Below are 26,068 nucleotides of genomic sequence, written 5' to 3' on the forward strand. Positions count from 1 at the left end.
TTTGCAAAATTATCACAGAAGTGATTGTGTTCGCTTCCTCTAGTTCTAGCAGCTGTCAACTTGTGGGATGAGACCCCCTTGCCATCATACATAGGATATCCTTCATATCAGATATTACAATTCATAGCAGTAGCAAAAGTCTAGTTATGAAGTGGCAACAAAACAATTTTATGGCTGAGGGTCACCACAACATGAGGAACTGTGTTAAAGGGTCAGAGCATTTGGAAGGTTGAGAAGCCCTGGCTGTGCTGTTGGATCTTTAGTGACAGGCACTTGTAGAGTGTATGTTTGGTGACGCTACAACAAACAATAGACACACAGCATAAGGATATATTTTACTATGCTAACAAAGTATCAGTTATAAAGAATTTTTATAAATTCAAAAATAGATTGGTGGTAACATGATTACCTTCAAAGCATGAATCTAGATTTTCATTCGCAACATCACTTCATTGATCTTAAAACAGTAGTTCCATTCATAAAATAGTCTATGTCTTTTACCTTTTTTTGGAAAAAAAAAAGGAGGCAAATAAAAAGTTAAGATTCTTATAATCCCTAGTTGAACAGTATCAATTTCATTTCACAGCATTGATTAGTAGAGGACATTTCTCAATTAAAGTAGTATATAATTTACAAAAATAGAATAATTATATAATGAAAAACATTGCCCTCCATTATGAAGAATACATGTATGTGCATGTATGTGTGTATATGTGCACATTTGTTTTTCTTTTTAAATTTCACAATAGCCCTTATTCAAGTACTTTTTCAGGTTTCTCTTGAAATAATCACCTTGTATTATTTACACATACATAAAAGAACAAACGTTTAATCTAAGTAAAGGTTAAAAGTTTCACTGCAGCTTGACTTAAAACCCAGTCACTCACTTTAGTGAAATCTGACTAAACATATGTTTAGGTCCAAGAACTTAGTTGATATAGACACACTGAAGTGCTAAATACTTAGTACATTTCCAATATGGTTCCATTATTATACTAACACAAAAGGGCTATTATTGTATGCATCACCCAGTGCCAACCCCATGACTAAACTCATGTATATAACTAAAATACACACCATTATACAATATACCTGCTTACAAACACATAGGTAGCCATAAATAAAACTTTATTCTTTGATTTCACTTACAAGCTACCAAATATTATGTATCATACACAGTGCTGAACACTTAATGGCTTAGTCGTGGAAGTTCCAGACTAAATGGAAAGCTGTTCGTAAAGAAAACTGAGAGGAAATACTGCAATAGAAGGCAGCAAAAGTATAGTTTTGCCACAAGAAATCAATTCATTTGTAATTATACATCGATTTCGGATAAAAGAAGGTGAATGCCATGCGATTCTCGGGTTTATTGTTTGCAGTCTTGGCTAAGGTCGGCATAGTCGTTTTGTCTTTTGCAGTTATTAAAATAAAAAGTTAAAAACTCTAGCAGCAGCAAGCAATCCCCGCGGCAGGAAACCGGGGTGAGAGAACAGAGTTTCTATGGTGACCGCGGGAAATCCGGGCAGTTTATCTTCCATCAGCAGGTGTACGACTGAGGGACAACATGATTCGGGCGAATCGCTCACAGAGTTCATGCGCAGAATAGGCAGGTAACTTTGGTGGCTCGTGGAAACCTTTAATCTCTGTAGAACAATCAAGCAGTTTTGGCAGAAAATCCGTCAGCTTTTCTTGGAGGTTTGCTGCAAATACAAATAAATTTATCTCAACACAGAGAACGGAAAGGAGCGCCTCTGTAGGCTTTTAATGGGAGAGGACTCTCTTTTAAACACATGAAATTACGTTCATTTTCGGGATCTGAGTTTTGCTTTTGTTGTTTGCTTTTTAAGGTACATGGCAACAGAAATGTGCACATCCTAGCTTGTGAAGGAGAGAAGTGGCCATAGTGTGAAGGAGGAAGAGCTCCAGGATATCAAACGAGGCCAAAGATGACAAAGGGCCTCCTCTGCTGCTGTGCCCATGCCACAGCACTAACAGCACTGCTCAAACTTACATTCCATTTCTTGCCCCAGGTACGAACACCAACGATTCCTCATGTCCTCCACGGCAAGGATGTCTTTCTCTTCCATTTCATCCACCAGCAACAAGGGCAGAAAGGGAACGATAAACTCATTCATAATAATTAAGCCATTGCTCACTTCTCGGTCCTCTCCAGACTCGAACAGCTCTGCCGCTTGCTCATTTAATTTCTGAATGGAATGAGAGAAAAGAAAGCAGTTTGCTTCATCTTACAGTGAAGAATGGAGTACCTGAACACGAGCATACTGAAGGCAACATGATCAATATGTTCAGACAATATCAGAACAAATAGCAATTGGGTACAATGAAACCAATGTGTACAACAAACACACACCTCTCGCAGAAAAAGCTTTGTAGATAATAAAGACAATAGAAAAAGAAAATAAAATCATTGTCTTTCAATTTTCTCAATGAAACCTGGAAAGACCACACTTCACACTAAAATTGATGTAAAATGAATAGTTCTAAGAAAAAAATATTTCATCAAAAGATCCTATTAAAAATTCTTGGGCTGGAGAAATGGCTCAATGGTTAAGAGCACTGACTGCTCTTCCAGAGGTCCTGAGTTCAATTCCCAGCAACCGTATGGTGGCTCACAACCATCTGTAATGGGATCTGATGCTCTCTCCTGGGGTGTTGGAAGACAGCTAGTGTACTCATATAAATAAAATAAATAAATCTTTTAAAAAAATTCTTACATTTAATGCATATAACAAAATTAGAGAGGTTTTTCCTCGTATTACTTAGTGGTTTACATTATAGATGGGGGTAATGCTGGCAGCAAATAGTGAATTCAATGTAATCAAATAAATTTTAGGAGAATTTTTACTTCACATGGGAGAGCTAGCTGATTTAGTGTATACTAATCAAAGTCTCTGCATGTGTAAAGTTACATAATGTAGATAAAAATGTTTTCAAAGTAACTTTAATATCTGCAATAATCATAATGATATTTTAGAGAGACTAAATACAAGGTAATCTGTTCAATGAAATTTTGCAAATTAAGTATGCTTTACTACTCTCAGGAAACTAATTGTTGGCTGTATAGAATCTTTCTTCATGATCTAGTCCTCCTTTTACAGCAAAAAGGGAAGTGGCAGTAGAATGATACAATCTGGAAATACAAGGAAAGCAGTATTTTTTTATTTAAAAAAAACACTTTATGTAGATACCATTATGATTTTTATCTGACAGTATTTACAATCAATTACCTATGTGCAAACCTGTAGAATGTGTCTAACAGAAGGAAAATGCAAAGACATGCAGTTTATACTCACCAGTAAACACTCTCTTCTGTAATGTGATATCAGCTCCCCATCATGCCCTCTGTATGGACCCTTGGACAAGAGCTCTTTGTTATTCTGGTAAGCACAGATAAGGAACAGCAAGGAGTCTATATAACTTAAAATAAACACATTATATTAGTATTTCAGTATTATGAAGCAATCTCCAGTTATAAAACAATCTAAGTATATACTTAAATGTCGATTTCCTATAACAGAATAAGTCCAGTGCATTAAATGAACAAATACACATTTTTTAACAAGAGAAAAACCTTAGGGAAGGTGAGTAAAATGAAAGAAGTAAAGAACATGGGAGAATGGCCTCAGCTGCAATAGTCAACAGTCATTCTGTGTCTTTGTATACTGGTGTTTGATGCTTTCTACTTAGGACCAAAATTTATGTCTGATGTGAGACCAACAATCAATGTTTATAACACAGTGTTTTCGTATGAAAAGATTATTTTTGTTTACTTTATACCTAGACATATCATTTGGCCCATGCAACGATTATGTAAGTCAGGTTTTTGTATGTAGAGAAAAATTTCTGACCACTGAGAAAAACATAAAATTAAAGTGCCCTAGGGAGATGATGGGTGGAAAGCAGAAAACATACTTCCAATTTGGAAACTTACTGGGACAAATTAAGAAGGGTTATACTGGAAAGGGAGAGTGAGGGTAGGACAGAGGAGCTGAGGAGGTGGGGAGGGATAAACACCACCAAAGACATTTTTTAAAAAGATATACAGATGCATACTACACAAACTTAGTACATACATGCACACACACGCACACACTGAAACAGATACACTATGACAGGACACCAATGACTCTACTAGACACCAGAGGAGAATAAATAAGAAGCCGAGTGTCCTCTCTGAGTTATTTCTTTTAGAACTGTTGGTCACTGAGGTTTCCACAAACCACAAACATTCCAGGCTGCACACTGCCTTTAGAAACACTCTCGACCTGATGGCAAGTCTTGACTGCTGAAGACAGTACAACTACAACAGTGATGAGCTTGGCAAGGCAGGCTACTGACAGAATGGTGGACAAACATGGGACTGAGTGACCACTCTCTTATAGCATTACGTACCCTGGTACAAGATAACACTCATGGATGGCAGGCAGCATTAGTAGGCCACAGAGCCGTGGCTAGATAGTGGTTAGGCCCTCAGCAAGAACTCTTGTATATAGAGTGGGCATGAATGGATCAAAGAATGTGGCCAGTACTAAGAAACTGAATCAATAATTGTAGAAAACTAAATTGTCATTCAAGGTTAGTAGCACCTTAGACAGTTGGACAGTTACATCCTAGAAATAAGTGTCCACTTGTCATTAAAAACATGCCATTGCCTTAGTGGGAGCTCCCTACAGTTTACAAATGCAAATGAAGAAACAGGTCACTAGTTATTTTGCTTGGCTTCAGTAAGATACTGTTTTGAAAATAAAGCAGGTTCTTAAAAAAAATCACTAGGTTAAGTGTTTTGATACTAAATTAGAAATTAAATAATGAATGGAGAAATGAATATAAACTAGTGAATAACAGAAATGAAAAGTACATAAAAATGTTTTTGTAATAAGATTTAAAATACTGTTTTTTTATTTTATTATTTTTAGATGACTATTTGTATTATAACAAAAGAAAGAAGGGGTATGGGTGGGTGGGAAAGTGTGAAGGGTATGGGGGAGGGGAACTGATAATTATATTATTTTAAAAATCTATTTTCAACTTAAAAAATAAAGTTAAAATAAGAATTTTATAGTTAAATACATTGAAATTTTAAAATTCTCTTCAATTTAAAATGTATGTGTCATTTGGAGGTTTTTAAAGAAAAACTTGTTTTTTTGTGGGTGTGCAATGGGATTAAATCTTTGGCCTTGTGTATAGTAGGCAAAGACACTATCACTGAATATCTTTCTATCACAAATGCTCTCTTTATGGTACCTGGGAATTCAGATGAAGACACAAGACTGGCCTCTGATGTAAGTCAAACTCACATAGGAATATAATAACCACTGATGTCCCAGGTTCATTGTGGGGAATATAACTAGTTATATATGCTGGGCCCCTTTGTTCTCCATATTTTATGGATGGGTTTCATACAAAACTTTCAATTATAATAGTCCACTAGGCTCTTACACACATATGCAAACTCATGGTCATAATAAACAATGTTTAAACTCAGCCCTGGTCAATTCAGTGGGCAAGGAAAAAAAACAGAAAAAGAAAAAAAACAGAAAAGGATAGATATGATGCTTGAGGGAACTTGGTGGGGAGAAGTTGCAGAGGTCAGGGAAGGAGATGGGAGACGGTGGGGGTCAATATGATCATGAATAAACAATGTGTACATGTGTGAAACTATTGGAGAACAAATTTGAACTAAATTAATAAAGAAACTATGAAGAACAAAAACACAAATGCCAACGTTTTAGATTTAGAGTAAAAACAAAATATATTTTATAGTGAGGGTATTTAATATTGAATTAAATTTGCAATATTCTATTAATTTAAAATTGTTTTGGGCTAAAACTTTCATTAAAATGTATTATACATATTTTGCATCAGATGTCAATTACTGAATAGAATTAATGATAAGAACAAACATTTTCTACATATTTGTCCTCTCTTACCTATCTCTCTGAAAGTTTTCTAGTCCAATTATGAGATACATAGTTGTTTCTCTGAATTTCTTATAATCTGCATGCCACTCCTATATATAAAAATATAATAGTGAAAAGAGTAAAACTATGATAAGAATATCAAGCAATGCACCATTATGATAGTTATGCAAATGAAGAGAAATGAATTTAAAATTTAAATAACTTAGCACACTACTTTCTAGTATAATAATAATTATAGTTATAGTAATTATAGTAATAATAATATCTATCAGGCACTTAGTCATAGATGAGAAATTAATATTACTAGAAGGTTAAGAATATAAGATATAAAATAATAAAATGGCAGGGTGACCAAATGGTTATTTTTTTCTTCCCATAAAACATTCTTCAGTATAAAATTTACTAATATTAGGATAGTACAGACAGGAATATTCTATTGATACAGTTCTGTCCAGAGCTCAAAGTTGTTGCTTGATACAGAATTTTAAGGAAATAAAAACGGTCATAGTTCACTTAGTTATTATTATTAGATATGAGGGAATTTTAAATGTGTTTCCAAGTACTTTGTGACATATGTGAAAAGTAAGCCTCCTTACCCCACAAACAATAGTAGGCAGGGATACTCAGGACAAACAAACAGCAACAACAAAACCTCTTTTTTTTAAAAAAAAATGTTTAATAAAAATTAGTTCAAAAATAAAACATTCAATATAGGATTTATCTAAAGAAAGTTCCACCAAAACTTGTAAACTTGTTCTGGTTCCATTCCAATGAGCTAACGGAGAGGAGAAGGATGTTCTCTACACGACCCTTCACTGTACACACAATTTTAGTTCTTTCAAATCATAATTTTACTATTAGTTCATCTTCACAAAGAGGTAAAATTCTACAAGATCCTGTTACCTACTCTGGAGTTACCTTAGAAACTCTAAGCAGCAAATTAAAAGTTTGTAAGTAAAACCAAAGATTAATGAAAGAGACACATAAAAGTAAATTTCCAGACTTAATTTTAAAAGCATAAATAGATACTGCATTTTGAATTTTGTAAATGATTTTGTATACACACCGAGACAAATCTGATAAGCCATGATACAAGTGTGCATGTGCATATTCACAGATAGCACTGTCTGAGAATCACAATTTCAGATGGCATGCAATGGCTAAAATGATTGTCTAACATCTCTCTAACATGTATGATGGAACAACGGGGAAGTAGAAAACATAGCAAATAATCAGTGTAGATAGAATGGCAGTTAAATTTGTAAGACTGATCTGCTGTCCAAGAGCTGTTAACTCCTACCTGTGAAACCTTCAGCCATTTCATCTCCCCCTCCTGTGGCCCCTGTGCTCATGTACATACCAGTAATAATAAAATAACTAATAAATAAAAAGCATGTACCACCACACCTGGCTGTTTTTAAGCATTCTCTTAAAAATGTATTTGTGTGTGTGTGTGTGTGTGTGTGTGTGTGTGTGTGTGTGTATGTGGTGTATGTGTGTGTGTGTTGGCTATGGGGAAGAGAGAGACATGCTTCCCAGGATAATTGTGTGGAGGTATGAGGAGCACTTTGTGCCATTGTTCCATGGAATTAGAGGTTAATATCTGGATTAAATCAGTCAATACACCTGTGGTGCTTAGAAGAATGTTCAGTAAGCTCTTGATAAATCTTTGCAATTTCAACATTAATGCAATAAATTGCACTTATTAAGCAAAAAGCTATCTATAGAAGTAACTGAAAACTAGTTTATGAAATACAAGAGCACTTATAAACATAAAAACCAAAGGTTTTCTTTAAAACATTTAGTCCTATGCTCCTTTATGACATGTGCCAACTAGAGGTCAGTATTTCCCAAAAGCACAGTACCTCATATTCCTCCAAGTTCACTTCTTCGGGTTTGATCATTTCCAATTTGGCTTGGGCAACTTTCATTATGTTGTGACACCTTTAAATATAGGAAAGGCATTTCTATATCAAAAACAAAATCTATAAAAACCATAAAAGCATATTGAATCAAACTAAATTACCAGACACAGAAAAACAAAATCTCCACAAGTGAAAGTGGGTTGGAGCAAAGGTTTGATAGCCTTGTCAGAGTCAATCAGCAGATCTCACAAGTGCCTAGAGTGGTCCTCTGACTGTCACACATATACCATGGGAGGCATGTCTCACACCCTTCACCACCCCAAAAACACACACAAATAACTTCACACATATACCATGGGAGGCAAGTGTGTCTTACCCCCAGCCCCTAACAATGTAATATATACTCGAATAAATTTTTTAAAAAATTAAAAAAGAACTGGATACAGAGGTGCACACCTTTAATTTTAGCACTCAGAAATCAGATTTAAGATCTCTGTGAATGTGAGGCTATCCTGGTCTATACAACAAGTTCCAAAAGACAATCATGGTTATAAAGTGTCTCAGAAAAAAAAAAAGTAACGTTTTGTATCTTGGAACTCTATACCTGGAGTTTTGTTTAAATGGAATTCAGACTAATGAGAAAAAAAATTAACATTAGGAGTTTTATAACACATTCTGACAAAACATAGTTACATGTGAAAAATTAACTATTTTATGTCATCTTTAATATCAAATAATTATCAATACCTATTTTCTGTATGCATGACTAGACCTTCTTCATGGTTTGTCACAGAGAGGTAAGCTCACCTTCCAGCTTCCAGTGGCTACTGGGAATACATGGGAGATGCTTGAGCCTTTCTAATCCAAGGGACTGGCTTCTCTCACTATTGGTTAGAGATGTTGCTGTATCTGATAAGCCACATGGAAGCCTGACAATAAAATTACCCAGCCTAAAATCCCCACAGTATAGATGTTGAAAAATCACATTTTCTTCCATAGAAGAGTGATTTCTTTACTCCGAATTTGAATTATCCAAATTACTTTTTGGTAAAACATTAAAAGAGCATAGCTAGAAATTTTAGAGAAATAGAAAAGCAAACATTCAAATTAATGTGAGATAGGTTTGTGCTATATTTGTTATAGTTTTTATACACACAAAAGACTTACACTGTAGATTAACAAAACCAAACCTAACCAGAACAATAAGAAATGAATGAACACATGAAGTAGATGCTTTGTGTTTTTATATTACCTTTCATCAAAACTCAAATTTCTATCTCCAAATTGTTCGAGTAATGTTTTCTCAATGATTTTCTTTGGCGCCTGGTTCTGGATAAAGTAGACCAGGACATGATGTAAACGATAATCTGTTTCTGGTGGAGTATCTTCTTGGGCCAACTTAACCAGCCTTGAATACTCTAATTTAATTGCCTAGAAAACAAACAGGAGCATAGATTTTAATTAATTATAACTTAAAAGTTCTTCACTATTTTAATGGAAATTATTTAAATGTTCATTTTTACCTTTTAATGTGCAAGTAAGCTGGTTCATTTAAGTTTCCCCACATTCCATATGTTAAAAGAGTTTTCTGAATGATCAACTACATAAGACCTTCATTATCCCATCATCTTACAAATGTCCTTTTGTTTCTACACACAAAAGTGATGACACAGTGTCTCAATATGGTGTGGGTAACTTTGTGAAATGCACACTTTTGTGCCAGAGTTTTGTCAAAGGGTACAACACTAGAGGTGTTTTGCTACTCTCCGCCTGTGTATATTTGCAGCACTAGATTACATGCCAGAGTTCCAGAAGAGTTGAACATTTCTAGAGCACCCAGACCTGTACATGAAGGTGTGGTTCTTGCTGGCACTTACACTAATACAACTATTTCACCAGCAGTCACAGTAAGGTGCTTGGGTTCTAGTCACCTCAAGTGACTATGACTGCTACTACAGTATTTGGATTTTATGACTGTAGTAATAGTGATATAGTATCTATGCTACAGTATCACTTGTTTCTTTAACCATAAAATGCTTCAAAATTGAGAACTAATAACATAAAATATTAATATATCTTTCCACATACGAGCACAATCTAGATGATATATAACTATGAATATGTATAGACTTACATATCAAATACTGATTAATTAATCACACGAAGCCCACATGATTAAAAATAATACTTTCAAAAGTTCCCTTTATTTTTGTATCTAAGTTCTAGCTCTGCTAATCATAAAATACTTTAGGTTACATGCAATACACATTACAAAAATTTCCTTCAATTAAAAAGGCTTATTAGTTTCTTCCATTCACTTTTTTGTGTATAACTTTACATAATACTATAAGCTATGTTGCTATATTTTAGAGAAAAAAGTAACTAAGCCATGTATTGAAATATTTTATTTACAGTAAATAGTACTTAAGGTTAGTCAGTCCCTTCTATACAACAAAGATTTAAAAATAGAAGATGTTTTAGAAGATAAACAGAAGATCACTTTTTATAGTGATAAAATTTTCAAAAATACTTTCCCCATGGGGAAAATGACTTTCTCCCTCCAGATAAACTGTCAAGTCTTATTGCAGTGCTTAAAGATCACAATAAAAATAAAATGTATTTTGACATTTAAGATTATCAGGGTTACTGCATTTTTAAATAACACATATAAAGTTTTCACAATGATTTCTTTTAAAAAATCTTATTTTTCAATTTTTGGTAAGGAGAGGTTAATGTACTTTCAAAAACCAATGTATCCTAAACATTAGAATAAATTATATACCCCTGTGTATTATGTGCTTATCTCCTAGATTTACTCAGTGAGTATCCTAATGTTCTAAAGCAAATCTAGTCACAACACTTTCAATTTATACTTTCTCAACTAGTAACAGAAAAGGACAGATTTATGTGCTGTTTCTTCTAGCATAGTTATATACAAGTGCCACTGGATTAAAGCTAACATGATAAACTGCCTCAAATGACTCTATCATGTTTCTAATTATATTTTTCATTATTTTGGCTTTCTATTTTGAGATATATTTTAAGATAATTATTAAAGATATTGCAAGAATATAACATAATTATAATGTGAAATATTATGACAATCAATAAACCTGGTTGGCTCTAAAAGGCCCAATGTCTACATTCAAGTAATAATCGTAATAAAATAAAGCTTTTGACTATGAACTTGATAAGGTGTTACCTAACAAATGAATATCTTACCATTACTCTGACATTAAGAATATGTACTAACATCTATAGTCAACATGATAAAAACAGATATTTTTATGTTATATTAAACTATTATAAAAGTAATGAGATACTTTTGGGAAAACAGTTAAATGACATAATCAAGAGACTACACTAAAAATTTGTTAAAAAGCATAGGATTATAATAAGACAAATATTCTGAAATGTATTATCTTTGTTCATCCTAACTTGTATGTACCATTTTGTAATAAAACATTTATGCATTTAGAACAATGTAAAATATAAGCTAATTATCTAGTAAAATGATGAACCCTTATGAAAATACATAGCAAAGGATGACAGATTGAAAAGCCATATCCAGTGCCATTTTAAAAACAAATCAATTATTAGAACATAACTTCCACTTTCATCTTAAATTAACACATGAACTCAAATTCACTAAGAGTTCAGGGAAAAAGTAACAATTAATTCTAAAAATCTTAAAAACTGAATAAGTTTCACAAAGTATTTCATTTATAAAGAATAAAAATGAGCATGTGTTTATTGTATAAAATTTCAAATACACTAATGATGCATGAGGCAATATGTTCATTGCTTAGAAAAATATACCAGCAGAATATAGAGACACAAACAATCCCAGTTGTCAATGGAGAATTATTATATAATAAAGATGGGATTTTAAATCAGTATAAAATAAAGGATGGATCAGACAAACTTCTTTGGAAGTATTAGATATTTTTCCTTTTGAAGAAAGTTGAAATCCTATAATCTAAGTCAAGTTTGAAAGCATGAAGTCATAGGAATAAATGATTTTAGTGGTTTTAGAAGCAGTCATAAAGACTTCTTATATTTATAAAAAAGATACTTATTAAAATTCATACCACAAGGAAGTATAAAATAAAGATTATAAATCACAAAATACAACTGGAAAACTACTGCTGAATTATCAAATCTCACTTAACATAAATAAATAAAAATTTCCACAATATAAAATGAATAAAGACAGTTATGCTAAATACCAGCAGGCAAAATATTCCTGGCGAAGATACTGATGCTTAACACAGATCAAACAGAACTGTCAATAAGCTAAAAACCAAAAAAGTGAAGAAATACGACCGCCATTTAACAGCACTTAAAATTTGCAAGCATTTTGGCTTCATGATTTTAGTCTCCTATATTTGTGCCAAGTATTTAGTGATAGAATAATGTTCATAACTGGAAGTGACTCAAATATCTAGCAACAAAGCTGTCAATCACATATCACAATCAACAAGTTCAACTGAATTGTTTGTGACAGACACTGTCTAATGAGTTCCTCCTAAATAGATCACACATTTAATTTCACCATGTCTCAATGAAAGCACTGTATCTGATAATTTAACATATTGTGCACAGTTGCAGAATTAAGTGAGAAAACATGGATTTAAAACTAGACACATCATCACAGAGATCTTAAACCCACTTCTCAACCTAGAGCAAGAATGAATTGTAGGAATGCTAAGATTCTGGTCCCATAGGCTCCTCCATGTGTCACAGGTGGCTAGGCCACATCATTTCCAGGCTTGGTATCCTCTAAGAGAATGTTTAAATTCAATTTGTTAAGCCCAATGGAAAACAAAGGTAAAATAATGTGGTAAATGTATGAACTATGGCTTAGGTAACTGTTCACCACACTATGGAGAAATAACTACAGAAAGATATAAAGTGAGGAAACAGAAAGAACAACCCCTCTTTAAGTTATTAATATAATGAATAAGTTTAGGAATAGAAAAAAAATTATATAAATATATGGGTAAGATTAAGTAAATATACCTATCCCCAGAAGGAGACAGAGAAAACGGCTGTCAGAGAAAACCATTCATGGTCTATATTTTCATGCATGTATTAGTTGTTTAAATATCACTTTCTCTAAGAAGACTTCTAGATACCAGCTCTGTCTTTAATTTTATGTAATCCCTCTTTATTTCCTTTTTTCTTCATCATACTGATTGCCATTGAATAAATGTTCATTTCCCCACTAGAAATCAAGATTCGTCCTGAAAGAAATCCAATCCAAAACTACACTAACAGCATCTACTGGGTTTAGGGTAATGCCTTATGAACCTTTATATCAATCAAGCGCCTTACGATTGAATACCATTATGTCTATATGGTATGCTACATACATACTATAAGTACATTCAATGATACAGAATTCTAAACATGATACTGAGACAGACACACTGAAAAGACTGAAGAACAAAGTGTTCCAAGTAAGTATATAAGGAACAGCATCAGACCAACAGGAACAGAAGGAAATGGTTGAAATTGGCTAAGGAGATTACAGGGAGGAGACAGAGGCAAGTGACTCAGGAGCACCTCAGGAGTTCCACTTTGTGGCCTGACTGGTAGTTACATGGGCAGCTGTCCCTTCTGTGATAATCTATTGGATTGTAACCCACTTCCACTGTACTTTTAAGTCCTTTGATAAATTAGAATATTTGCTTTCTATATCAGAGGTAAAGAAAGGTGCAGCAGTGGTAATAGGTACTAAGGTATAAAAGGAAGTGATCATGAGGTATCAGCTTGGAATAATTATTGTGAGGCAATGATACGCTATCAAGAACATTATTTCATAATACAGAAGTCCACTTACCTCACAAACCCTTAAGGATACTACTGTAAGAGCTACAGACAACAGTTTCAATTTAAAAAAAGAAATAAAGATGTTTTATGTCTTTCAAGGAAAATAAAAAGCTACTCTTAGAGTAGGTAATAAGTACCATATGGTCTTTGCCTCCAGCATGTACAAATACTTAATAACAACCAGTCCTTTACAACTGCCCTTTAACTTTTATCTCTTTTTTTTAATTTTATTTTTTCTTTTTATTGGAGTAATTTTAATTTGCCTTTTTTGGTGAATCTCCTCTTTGAATCATTCACTTAAAGATTTTATACTTAAAATGGAAACTAATCTTTTCAAAAGCAGACAACTTGAGAAGGGAGCTGGTAGAGTGCCTTAGCCCCCTCTGCCTGCCTATTAATTCTTTTATACTGCATACAAACAGTAGACTCCTTTGTGGGAAGGCCTCTGTGTGATTCTTTCTAAGTCAAGGTTAAACCACACCAGTCCACTTACTCAAGCCTAACCTGCATTCTTTACTTCTATTTCTTGTAAGATGACATTTCCACAGGATAATTTCCTATGGTAATTCATAAAGTAATCACTGCCAAACAAATATATCATTTAAAAACTGTGTGTGGTGAGATGTCTCGCCAGATAAAGGCAACATGTATTGCAAGCCTGGCATCCTGAATCTCATCCACAGAGCCCACATAAAGACATAAAGAGAGAACAGACTCCATCAAGTTGACTTCTGACCTCTACATGTGCATCACAGTGTGTGCATCCCCTCCAAACACAGACATTCTAACAGGAAATAACATAAGAACTGGTCTGATCATTACTCATTAATAAGTATAGTTGAAAGTACTTAATTTCTCACAGTCAAAAAGCTCTGTAAAGTCAACGTAGGGTTTTCTTGAGAATGTTAAGACACAGAGAAAAGCAGCATTTCCATCAAGTTAGTATATATTTGGCACTGAAAAGAATAAAATGTACTGTATATAATTCAAGGAACTCAGTTAAGGAGGAGAAGCCATCATATGCAATACTAAGTTTTCACTCTGCCATACACAAGCTCATCCTTACAAGTCACCTGTGCACACAGATCTGAGGAAAAGTACCAGGGGACTGTGGAGAGGTGACAGGAAAGAGATACCAGGAGGAAGTCTAAATAAAATAAAGATCACAAGCTCACATCTTAATAGCCACTAGTGAGTCTTCAAACTCACAATTTTCTTATTGAATCTTGAAGATTCTTCTTCAAACTGCCAATTTTCTTAATGAACCTTGAAAATTCTTACTAATCAGGGATTCATCAAAGATTATTAAGTGTGGTATTTACTATATTTTAAAAGGCACATTTATTATATTTATATATTATATAAAAGTAGAGCATATCTACTAACCAATCCTTTCTAACCAATCCCTGGCTCACAATGTCACTTCTCATTTTCCTGAGCTGTTCCTTTCACTGTCCATCAGCACCTGGTACTCGAGGAGGTGAGAAATAGGTCAAACATAGAAAATGCGTCAAGTGAACATCCAAGGTAACAACAACAGGTTTCAAATCAAAGAGCTGTGCATGGCTAAAGTTAACCTGGGTTTATATTGTTCTGAGAATACAAAATTGTAACAGCAGGCTGGAGAGGACTCCATGGTTAAAAGCTCTAGCTGTTCTTTCAGAGGACCTAAGGTTCAAGTCCCAGCACCCACATGGTCACAGCCATCTGTAACTCCTGTTCCAAGATAATCTGATGTCCTTCTCTGGCCTCCACGGGGACTGACTGAAAGCTGTAGTGGAAGCAATGTAATGTAACAGATATGTAGGTAAAACATCTAGTAATAGAAAATAAAAATTAAAAAACATTTAAAATTGGTAAAAAGAAAGTAAGAGAACACTCAATCAACTGGTAGAGGGAGGAACTGATGTCAAACACAGAAATCTACACCAAAAAAGAAAACAAATTAAGTGTATATGGGGAGGGGGGCAAGTAGAGAGATATGAAAGGCTGAATGGAGTGAAGGAAATAATACCATCTATAGCTTCAGCCACCCACAAAGAATAGAGTAACACACGCAAAATCTCCTCAAATCTCCTTTCTCTACTTTTTTGGTTGCCTTGTCATCTTTCTTTTTTTTTTTTTTTTATAGAAGAGATTTTAAGTTTTTTGCATTAGATCTTAAAAGGCTGATCAATTTGTTCTTTAACCATATTGTCAGAAAGTTGCAACTTAACACTTCAAGTTGGATACTCAAAAAGTCCAGGGAATATCAGTAAAATTGATGAATTTTAACAAATTCATAAGGACTCATTAGGAAGGCAAATTATTACACTGTTTCTGTTCCATACACTGTTTAGAAGGTCTGGCTTCTGAGGAAGAGAGTAGGTGGTGACAACATATAGGTGATGACAATGTATAGAAAATGAAAAAAAAGTTTTAGAGTATTGGTGTACAAGTGTGTGCATGTGTGCATGCATACATGAGGTCTTTAGGTAAATCTCAAAAAGAAATGCCTCATGCATGATGCTTTCATCTTTCAAATAGAAAGCACACAATAAGTCTCTGGAGAGTGCACACACTTAAAAGAGAATGTGTGAGATGGTGAAAGGAATTAACTGGATGGTCTCCCGTTTCTAGAGTTGAAGAGAATATTCAAAACTCAGAATAGATGAAAAACAAGGAACATGAAGCAAAACATAAGAACCGAATAAATACTTTCTAGTAACAAAGAATTGATTTAGTGTCAATAGGAAAATTAAAGGGAACATATTGCAATAGATACCCTTAATCTCTTGAGTACATTACTGGCAATGAATGAGAAAAACACTACTGCAGTAACTCAGGTGAAATGCTCTCGTTTTTAAAAATTATTTGAATTAAAGAAGAAAGTGAATGTTGGATTCTTACACACAAGTAGCTCCCAGATTGTCATAATTCAGATAGGAAAACAAAAATTTAAGGAGATAAGGTGCTGTAAGACATTGCATTTTGAAAAAGGAAAATGTTAATAGTACCTTAAAGAACCCTGCTTCAGGACCACACCTGTCATAAACACTCCTGGATTTACCTATCGCCATGATAATACCTTGCATACTGGGTGTCATCATGATCTGCCACAGAGATGGAAAGTAAGCGTTTCTGAATGGTTAACTGGGAAAATGCCGACACAAACACAATAAAACCTTTGACAACATGAAACAAGCCATTTACATGCAACTTAAAAGCCTTTTGCTCTCTACAGCTTAGGAATCAAATGGTACATTTAGAAGAGAGCAAATGGTTTCTGATGTACAAGTGAAAGCACCATTCAGTCATCTGTGCAGTGGCCCCGCTGGCTCACAGGATGCCCCTGTCTGTACAAAGTACAGAAAGCATTCTCTCTAAAGTGCAGCGTTATAAGAAGGCACCCCCTTCTGGACAAAGCAGAGAATGAATACTCCTCCAAGAGAACCCTTTCAAAAGGGCACCAACACTTAGTAAATAAACAAATAGCTTGTACATTTGCTCAAGGAGTGCTGAGCCTCTGAAAACTCCAGTTGGATCCCTCTGCTGCTCCCAGGCTAGGGACCTTCGTACAACTGTGCAGCCAGTGTATTTGTCAGCAAACCAAGAGTCTCAAGGCACATGCACTTTTAGGCAAGGATGCCATCTGAGTACACCAAAACATACAGGTCTGGAGCAGGAGCAGAAACTTTCCCACCAAAGGTAGTACTGAGTGAGTAATCACAAGTCTTACACAAATGCCAAAACCAGTTCACACTGGAAACAAGCAATTTGGTGCTTCATAATAAATGAGTACTTTTATTAAATTGGATCAGTTTGTATAAGAGCAAACGTGAAACAATGTAATGTGGTACCACACATTCTATCTACACTACTTAAGCCCTATTTTCAAAATAGTTCATTCTTGGCTGCCTGTCTTTCATATGTCTTAGAAATAAGTACCATGACGCTGTGTCACTGCAGTTGACAGTCTGTGGTCACTCCCTCCGCGTATTCCCTGAAACTATTATTCATATTTTATTCTGGATCATTCATGGAGGGCTGCACGTGTCCACCTCTCATTATCTGGTTATGAAAACCCTCTCATCAGTCCCTCCCTCTCAAATCTAGTCTATCGTAGACATGCTTTCTCAAATTGGCACAGTGATAACTGTTGTCTTTATAATACTTATAAATTAGATGATTAATTTTTCCATAATCATAATTAAAACCCAGGAATAAATTTTGCAGAAATAAAATATATTTGGAAAACATATTTCACACATTCAGCTCTTATCCAGAGATACAAACACTAAAATGCTGTGGTATCTCTCTGACTACAAATCATCCTAGCTTTCCCACCTCCTACTGTGAATATTCAAAACCTGCTAATCTGTCTGTCCTTCCCCAAACACAGGAGAGAACCAGTTAGAGAATTTCAAGGGGAGAATACCTAAAAGGGAATGGTAATAACCTGATGGAGCAAAGCATCTCAGCCTCAACTGGACTGTAAAGACGAGAACTCTCTCGAGGAAGAGAAACGCCGGAGGCTGGCAGAACAGCTAGGGAGCCAAGACAATCTGAAGAGAAGGAGGAAGATGGGATGCCCATGGAAAAGAAGACACTCCAAGCCTTCAGTGATGCCCACCAGGCATACTGTGTGTTGTTACCGTATAAATCTACAGAAGTGAGACTGTCAGTTACCCATCTTGCAGTCATTCTGTAGGGCTTTCAAGTGGTAGGGAATGATGGGCAAAGTATAAAATAAATTATACAAGTAATTTAGTAGTATGCTAGGAAAATATGTTATTTTTAAATGCAAAATGGGCATTATATAATTTAGCAAATCTTACTCTAATTATCAGCCTGAGAGTAAACTGGTGTTTTTTAAAAAAAAATCATTCTTTTCATCTGTTCTCTAAGCTTACCGCTTTCACTGTATATTTAAGGTTCTGTTAGTAACTGGCAAGGCTTCACACCATACGAAGTAAAGCTGTAGGTTATGCAGCAGCAGACATTAAGCGTGTGGGTATAGGCATGCCTGCACTGCTTGTACACATTGGCGAAGAGTGAGAACAAATCGTGCAGAGCACCGCAACCAAGGTACCTCGTCATCATACCCTCCCTCTTTTGACTCAATCATAAATTTCCCTACGTGAGGAATCTCCACCTCTATAACTTGCTGGCTAGAAGGTGGTTGGCTTGTGGTGTTTTCAGGTTTCTGCAGAAGAAAATCGTTGGTAAGCAGATTAGAAAAGACAACCATGGAAGCAAGATCTTTACACGCAGAGGCTGATAATCTCTTTCTATACTCTCTATTCATTACATATAAAGTGAAACCTCTTAACAGTAAACCTTAGAGGTAGACTTATTAATCAAATTGTGACACAAAACTGTAGCCTTTCTCTTTGCACTCCAGATGCTTCAGGTAGCTTTTCCCCAAGCATTTTAGATTTAAAATATTTAAAAATAATAAAGACCAGAGTGACATTGAACGGTAGTATTTGAGGCAGACAAACAATCCTAGTTACTCCAGAAAGTCTGTGTTGCAATTCTATGAAGATAAGATTATGACCTCCTCTAATCCCAGCAGTTTGCAAAGGTAAGGCTTTCACACAGTCTTGTTTAACCAACAGGCTTAGAACTTGAACGTCCTCCATTTCTCAGTCAGCAGATGGCAAAAGCCCAGGGAGTATTTGGGCAGCTTGCTTCAGTCATTGCAATGTGTACCAGAACTTTCTTCATCAAAAATAGACATGAGTTCAAATACAAAATATGAATAAGAACATTTACAAGTTTTATTCCTATTTGAAATGTAAGTGAATTTTAAGGTTGTACACATATTCCATTCTAGAAATACATATTCAAATAGACTTTAACAATGAAAACACAAGTGTTATTTTGTAACACATTTCGGGTGCTCTACTTATCTGAATTTTCATCATCTGCAAAGGAAATAAATACCCACTCTGCACTGCTGTTGTGATCATGAGTTAGTATTTAAGTATCTTGTGTTTAACAGCTGTTAAAACATGGTAAGTATTGCCAAATCATTAAATAATTTATACTGTAATTATTTGAACCAATCTTACTATCACATACATTTTATCGAGATGAGTTTGTTGTAATTGTTAATACTTCTAGCATTTGAGACATTGTGCAAGGTCTCCATTAACACAAGTGAAATGTAAGCTAGTAAATTACAATCCATATTGGGACTTTAGTAATGACTTACTAGCAACCCAATCTATTATTTTAAAGACAGAAAAGGGGGCCTGGAGACATAGCTTCCTGATAAAGAGCACATCTTGCTCTTGCAGAGAAACTGAATTCAATTTCCAGCACCCACACCAGGCATCTCACACTAACTTCTAACTCCAACTCAAAGGGACCCAACGTCCTTTTCTGGGTTTTGTAGGCATTTACACTCACATGTGTACAAACCTACATGCAAAGATTAACATACATATAATTAAAGTGAAATGAAAGAAAAACCTTGAAGAAAATAGCTTCAGGAACCCTGTAAAAAGAATTGTCTTTGGGTAGATCTTGAGTTAACAGTAATAGGCCCTTTGTGCTACTGTTAAGTTGCAAAAGCGTAATGTTGATTTTGATAATCCTGGAAGGAAAGAGGTTCTATCAGCACAACAGAACTCAAACTCATTCAGAATATTTACCATATAAACTAGTTGAAGGTATAAACTAGTTGAAGGTATCATATAAACTAGTTGAAAGTAAACATTTATTTTTAGTCATTTATTATTTCAAATATAGTGAACAAATTAACAAAGACTAAATAAAGGCTACAAAATTAGGAAGGTCCTTGGTTGGCATGATAGAAAAAATTAAAATAGCCTAAAACTCACTGGCTGTATGATTTTGTAAAAATGTTCTCAGAGAAGGGATTGAGAACATGAGTCACAGGACTATAGAACTTAAGTCTGACTAGAAATGCAATCCAGAGGAAACTGTTTGTTTCAGTAATACTCAAGTGACTGAAGAATTAATGAGCATGTACTTTGTTTTATTTTGACATCAGATATCCCTTTCATGCCAGAGGGGCACTTATATGGCACCGTTTAATAACTAAATACAGGGACTCTGTTCTACGGAAACATGTGAAATGGGTAGGCAGAGTTGATAGTGCCTGTCCACTGCCAGCAACTGAAGCAGGCACAATGTTTCCTTCTTGCCATCTGTTTTCAATACTGTCAAATATCCTAAAACGTTCCATTAGAAATTAAGGCCACTCTCTAGGAAAGCAAGATGCCTGAACACTTGAAGACTGCTGATATCTTCTGTGATTCTAAGTTTTACCGGAGTCATGCCTACTCCACAGCTGGAATCTGTGTATCTGTGAGATAGATACCCAGTGCTGAGGGGAAGGAACCCACACACTGACACCTGCTATCAAAATGAAACAAAACCACACAAAATCCTCAGCATTAACCTGAGTCCCTTCAATTTGTCAGAAAAGAAGAAAACTGAAACACAAGTAAAAAGTTTCCTCAAGACTGCATGTCTACTAAGAAATGAAATCCATACACAAAAATCACAGAAATGGTATCTGAAATCTGAAGCCTCTCACTGTATTTTCTGATATACACTAAGTATAACTGGAAAAAGGTAACAGGAAGTGGTTGTCAGAGTCCTAAGCAACAGTCCTGAGACCAAGAGCACAATGCACTCAGGGAGTAGAAGCTCACAACTCTTCAACAAGTCCAGATTTCACAGGCAACAGAAGTATTATTTGAGGAGACAAGGAATGTGGAAAAGAGCCCTCTTACCATAGTCTCTTTTCTCTCTTACCTGAGCTAATTATAAGAAGATACCCACACCAATGAATCTGGGTCATGCAAATTTATGTGATGGCTATGTAAATTAAAATATTTATAATTAGCTGGATTAAGATGAAACATAATTCTATATTACAAATTATTATTTTGGTTTTCTGAGCCTAGTTAAAAGCATGATATATCTTAGGCTTTAATGACTCAAGATGCCAATTTATGAAGAACCCCAAGTTAAAATTTTATACTGGTAAAAGTACTCTTCCCATGCCAATTGTCTGTCCTTGTTTCCCAGGCTTTCCTGTTCCCAAGGCCTCAAGAGCAAGAGTTTAGACTCATGAAGCAAAGTATCTACCATGAAAAGTTTTAGAGTTAGCAGATGTTCTTAAATTTATTTATAGAATCTAAGACATTTGCAGAATTTATAACCATAAAATATATTTAAATTAATTTTCATATTAAGAAGACTGTAATATTTTTTCAAGGTAGAAGTAAAAAAATTTCTGCTTTTTAGTTCATTACAATATAACTTTTGGAATGCCTTATTTACTAAAAAATTTGATTAATGGGTGTTTTAAGGTAGCAAGCTATTGCTGAGGCCAAAGTCACTTGCAAAGTACAACTTTTGTCATGTAAATTTCTGAACTATCCTATTATATTCACTTACAAGGAAGAGAATCTTCACATCCTAAAGGAGCTCCAGTAAGCCCGCATGGGGCTGTTTTGGTGGGTGGGAAGTGGCAGTACTAAATTCTTGACATACTCATTGACTCAACCCTACATCTCTGGTCCATTTGCTCTCATAAAACAAACTGTAAAGTACACTTTTACAGTAAAATGATAATAACAGTTTCTATCCAGGACACACACAAACTGCACATCGTAGTTGTTTTCTAGTAATATTCTCACTTATGGTTAAATACTTTACATAGAACATTGACAACTGTTTACTAATTTCTCAGTTACTCCAGTATTGACATATCAAGGGAAAAAATACTGTTGAACTTTATGCGTCTCTTTAAATTCCAAGTCAAATGAAAAGATTAGCCTGTCGTCTGAGTCTTTTTAGTTCTCTGACAGGAAACTTAAGAGAGGATTTTATTTAAAATCATACACTGAGGAAGTTACAGCCCACACTCCCAGATCATGCCATGGCAAAAGCACAGTGTCCCCTGACTCCCAGGCAGGGTGTTTCTCCATTACATTGTAGGAACGCTGGACATGGCTATGTTCCGAGAGCCAGAAGAAAAGTTCTTACCGACTGCAAAACTGTCTCTGGCCCTTTATCTTCATGATCATGTGATGCCTTGGCAATCACTCGGAGAGTTTCTTCTTTCCACTGCTTTGACAAGTCACTTCTTGATGGCTGCTCTAGATAGTCTGGTCCGCCTGCTTGTGCTTCAGGAGAAAAGAATCAATTGTGTATCTAACATAAACCACAAGGTACTATACAAAGACTAGGAGCTTGTTTCTAATTCTGAAGTTATATAGTAACCAAGTTAAGTGCTGTGCTGTAAAAACGCATCCTTCAATGGAGTGCATGTATCCAAGAACTTACCAACAAAAAGTATCCAAAAAGAGGAAAAATAAAACCAAGAGGACTCAACTACTAAAGAACATGCACACACTATGTTTTACATAAGGAAGCATTTCTACATGAAAGTACCAGTCTCTTTTTGAAAAGTCATCCAGTTTTTGCCTAAAAGGAGAACCGGATTGCCATTGCAATTTTGGTATAGGGTTCCATAATGAGTACAGGTTGGTTGGTTGGTTGCTTGTTTGTCCATCTAACAAATCCTAACCCTGAGTGAATCGTACCATCTCCACTTTGATTCCGCCCCTTGTAAGCTCTCTGAATAAAAATGATACACTGATGCCAATATGAATTTGTGTCTTCAAATATCATTCAGGAAAAAAATTCAAAGTGCACTTCCAACTCCACCTATCCTTTGAGCTCCACATAACATTTCCAATACAACTCTGGATATCCAAAGAAACTTTCCGTTACCGGGCTTTGCCCTTTTCCTCCTATGTCATCCTGTGTCCTCTGCTCAAAAAGGCCCCCACACAACTACTTCTGCATACACTAAAAGAGAAGCTTACCCTAGCTTTTCATACTCTTCCTGTATGCTCTACCACTTTCTGGAAACTTACTTGTTCTCTTAAGAATCAGCTATAGAGCATAGTTCCTAGGCCCCACCATTATTTAGATGTTGGTTTTAATAAGTCTATGGTGTGGGAGGATATGTTGTGAACGCATCGTGTCCTTCCTGTATATAACCCCTTTGTCCCTTCCTAAAGTATGACAATGCAGAGGCTCCATAGAGGCAAATGACTCTTCCTCAAAGAGAAAATCGCTAACAGAGGAGAACACCAATTCTACAGTCACACAGACTTGCCTTTTATAGAATGTTTTACCTCAATTAAAACTTAATGATTCCTTTATTTAAAGCTTGTATTCCCTACCCCCTGTAAGAATCTCATGAGCACACATGCTCTTTTCCTTCTGCACTGCTAATTCTCCAAGGCCCAGCACAAATAGGAATATAATTTAATACAACAAAGGAATTAGTAATTCTACTAAAGAATGAAGATGAGAAGTGACAAGGTAAACTGCTACTGGAAATAGTGAGTCATTGAATAACTACCCCTTGAGACAAAACAGAGCTACAGGCAGCCCCCCACTTAACATTCTACTTTTATCATTAAAATGTGTTCCATTCAAAATGTAGTACTATAATTTCAATATACATTAATGGACATTGATTTCACCAACAAATTTTAATTAAACTCATGTATGCCAGGTACAAGGCTAGGTACTAGGTCTCCAGGAGTAGCAAAATAAACAGTAATGTCGTCTCTTAAAATACATTGTGGACAAAGTCACTAATTAAAAATTGAAGGAATTGTAAAAAAATGTAACAAAGGATAGTTTGAATGAGAACCCCCATAAATTCATATATTTGACTGTTTGATCCTCAGTTTGTGGAACTGTTTGGTAAAGATTTAGAGGCACTGGAGATAGACTTTCAAGTTTCAAAAACAGACACTATTTCTCTCTCTCTCTCTCTCTCTCTCTCTCTCTCTCTCTCTCTCTCTCTCCCCCCCCCTTCTCTCAGAAAACACAAAGAGCCAGCTAGATCACACACAGCACAGCAAACAGCAAAGTTACTACCAGAAGACAGTGGTGAGCAAAGTGTTAACAGTCTTGAATGCTATCAATGTTTTCAGTTGACCAAGAGATTGAAAAGGTTCTAACACAATAGCAGCATTGTAAGTTTGTCAGGTAAGAATTAGGGACTATGCAAAGCATGACGGGTATGCAAAAAAAAAGTCTCTCAGTTCTATCTCTAGCACATACAGAAAATCATACTGCTGTATTTTGAATAATGAATTAAAGAAAGTAGAACTGGAGCTGGAGAGATGGCTCAGCGGTTAAAAGCACTGACTGCTCTTCTGGAGGTCATGAGTTCAAATCCCAGCAACCACATGGTGGCTCACAGGCATCTGTAATGAGATCTGATGCCTTCTTATGGAGTGTCTGAAGACAGCTACTGTGTACTTACATACAATAAATAAACATAACCTATGGGCCAGAGTGGAACCAGAGCAAAAAAATATAAAATAAAATAAAATAAAATAAAAGAAAAGAAAAGAAAAGAAAAGAAAAGAAAAGAAAAGAAAAGAAAAGAAAGTGGAACTGAGGTCAAGTAGTATAAGTTACTTGAGCAATACTAAATGAGCTGATTGCACTCTCGGTAACAGGCAGCAGCAAAGGCACACACAAGCGATGAGGTACAAAGAGTATTTTGTAATTTCCATATTAGGAATCAGAACTTGAACACAAAGGTAATTCCAAGTTTCTTCACGGGTAATTGTGGAGATGGAGGTGATTTTTACTATAAGGAAAACCAGAAGTGAAGATTGCTTAAAGTATGTGTGTTAAGGAAAGACAGAAGTTAAAAGAAGTTAATTCCCTACATGTATCACTATTTCTTGCTTGGCGCTGATATGTTCAATGTCTCTACTGAGGAGAGGACGTAGGCAGTGGAGGTTACTAGAGAGGCATCTCTTTCAGGATGGCTTCCTGCAGGAACCTTAAGTGTTATGCTTAAGGCTTAGGAAAGTATTTTCCTGTGTTTGGCACAGTATCTTTTCACCATATGGCAAGAATAATGGCTGATAGAATAATAAGCTTAACAAAATATGAGCAAAGAAAATAATCTGGTCAGACATTGGTCTAACTATCAGTCCAAGACATAGGAATAGTAAGTTGCCTAAGAGTGAGAGTAACTTTTCGATTAACATAGTCAAATCCACTATAGTTCATGAGGGCCAAGATGATTTTCTATATAGAAATGTGATTCCAAAATCTTTATGGGTAATATTAAATGATTTTGACTAAGCATTTCCAGAACTACTTTCTCTAGCTAGAAGAAAAAATTACCTTACATAAATATTTATATGTTCCAACTATTTTAATTTCTCACAAATTAAGATGAATCTACAGTCCATTTTTATAATATATTAAACGTAGTGATATCCTAACTTTCTGTGAATGAACTATGGACTCAATATATACACTTGGGATGGTACTGACTATTAAAGATTTTTGAAAGATTTGACAGCTAATTTGTGTCTTGAAAGACTTATAGGCCCAAGATTGGTTTGG

At 35.2% G+C, this 26,068-nt stretch overlaps 1 protein-coding gene across 1 annotated transcript in view; it reads right to left on the reverse strand.

Annotated features, from left to right (window-relative positions):
- Positions 1-320: 320 nt before the first annotated feature.
- The window catches only part of Usp25 (ubiquitin specific peptidase 25), a 105,513-nt gene continuing 79,765 nt past the window's right edge, over positions 321-26,068 (reverse strand). The window contains exons 18-24 of the mRNA XM_028757207.1: positions 22,655-22,794; positions 9,060-9,238; positions 7,808-7,886; positions 5,952-6,031; positions 3,315-3,438; positions 2,012-2,207; positions 321-1,700 (exon numbers count right to left, since the gene is read on the reverse strand). Coding sequence (XP_028613040.1) covers positions 1,528-1,700; positions 2,012-2,207; positions 3,315-3,438; positions 5,952-6,031; positions 7,808-7,886; positions 9,060-9,238; positions 22,655-22,794 — 971 coding nt within the window. The 3' untranslated portion in view covers positions 321-1,527. The remainder of the gene's footprint in view (positions 1,701-2,011; positions 2,208-3,314; positions 3,439-5,951; positions 6,032-7,807; positions 7,887-9,059; positions 9,239-22,654; positions 22,795-26,068) is intronic.

Source organism: Grammomys surdaster, unplaced genomic scaffold, assembly GCF_004785775.1.
Source record: "Grammomys surdaster isolate TR1022 unplaced genomic scaffold, NIH_TR_1.0 126153, whole genome shotgun sequence".
Taxonomy (NCBI): Eukaryota; Metazoa; Chordata; class Mammalia; order Rodentia; family Muridae; genus Grammomys; species Grammomys surdaster.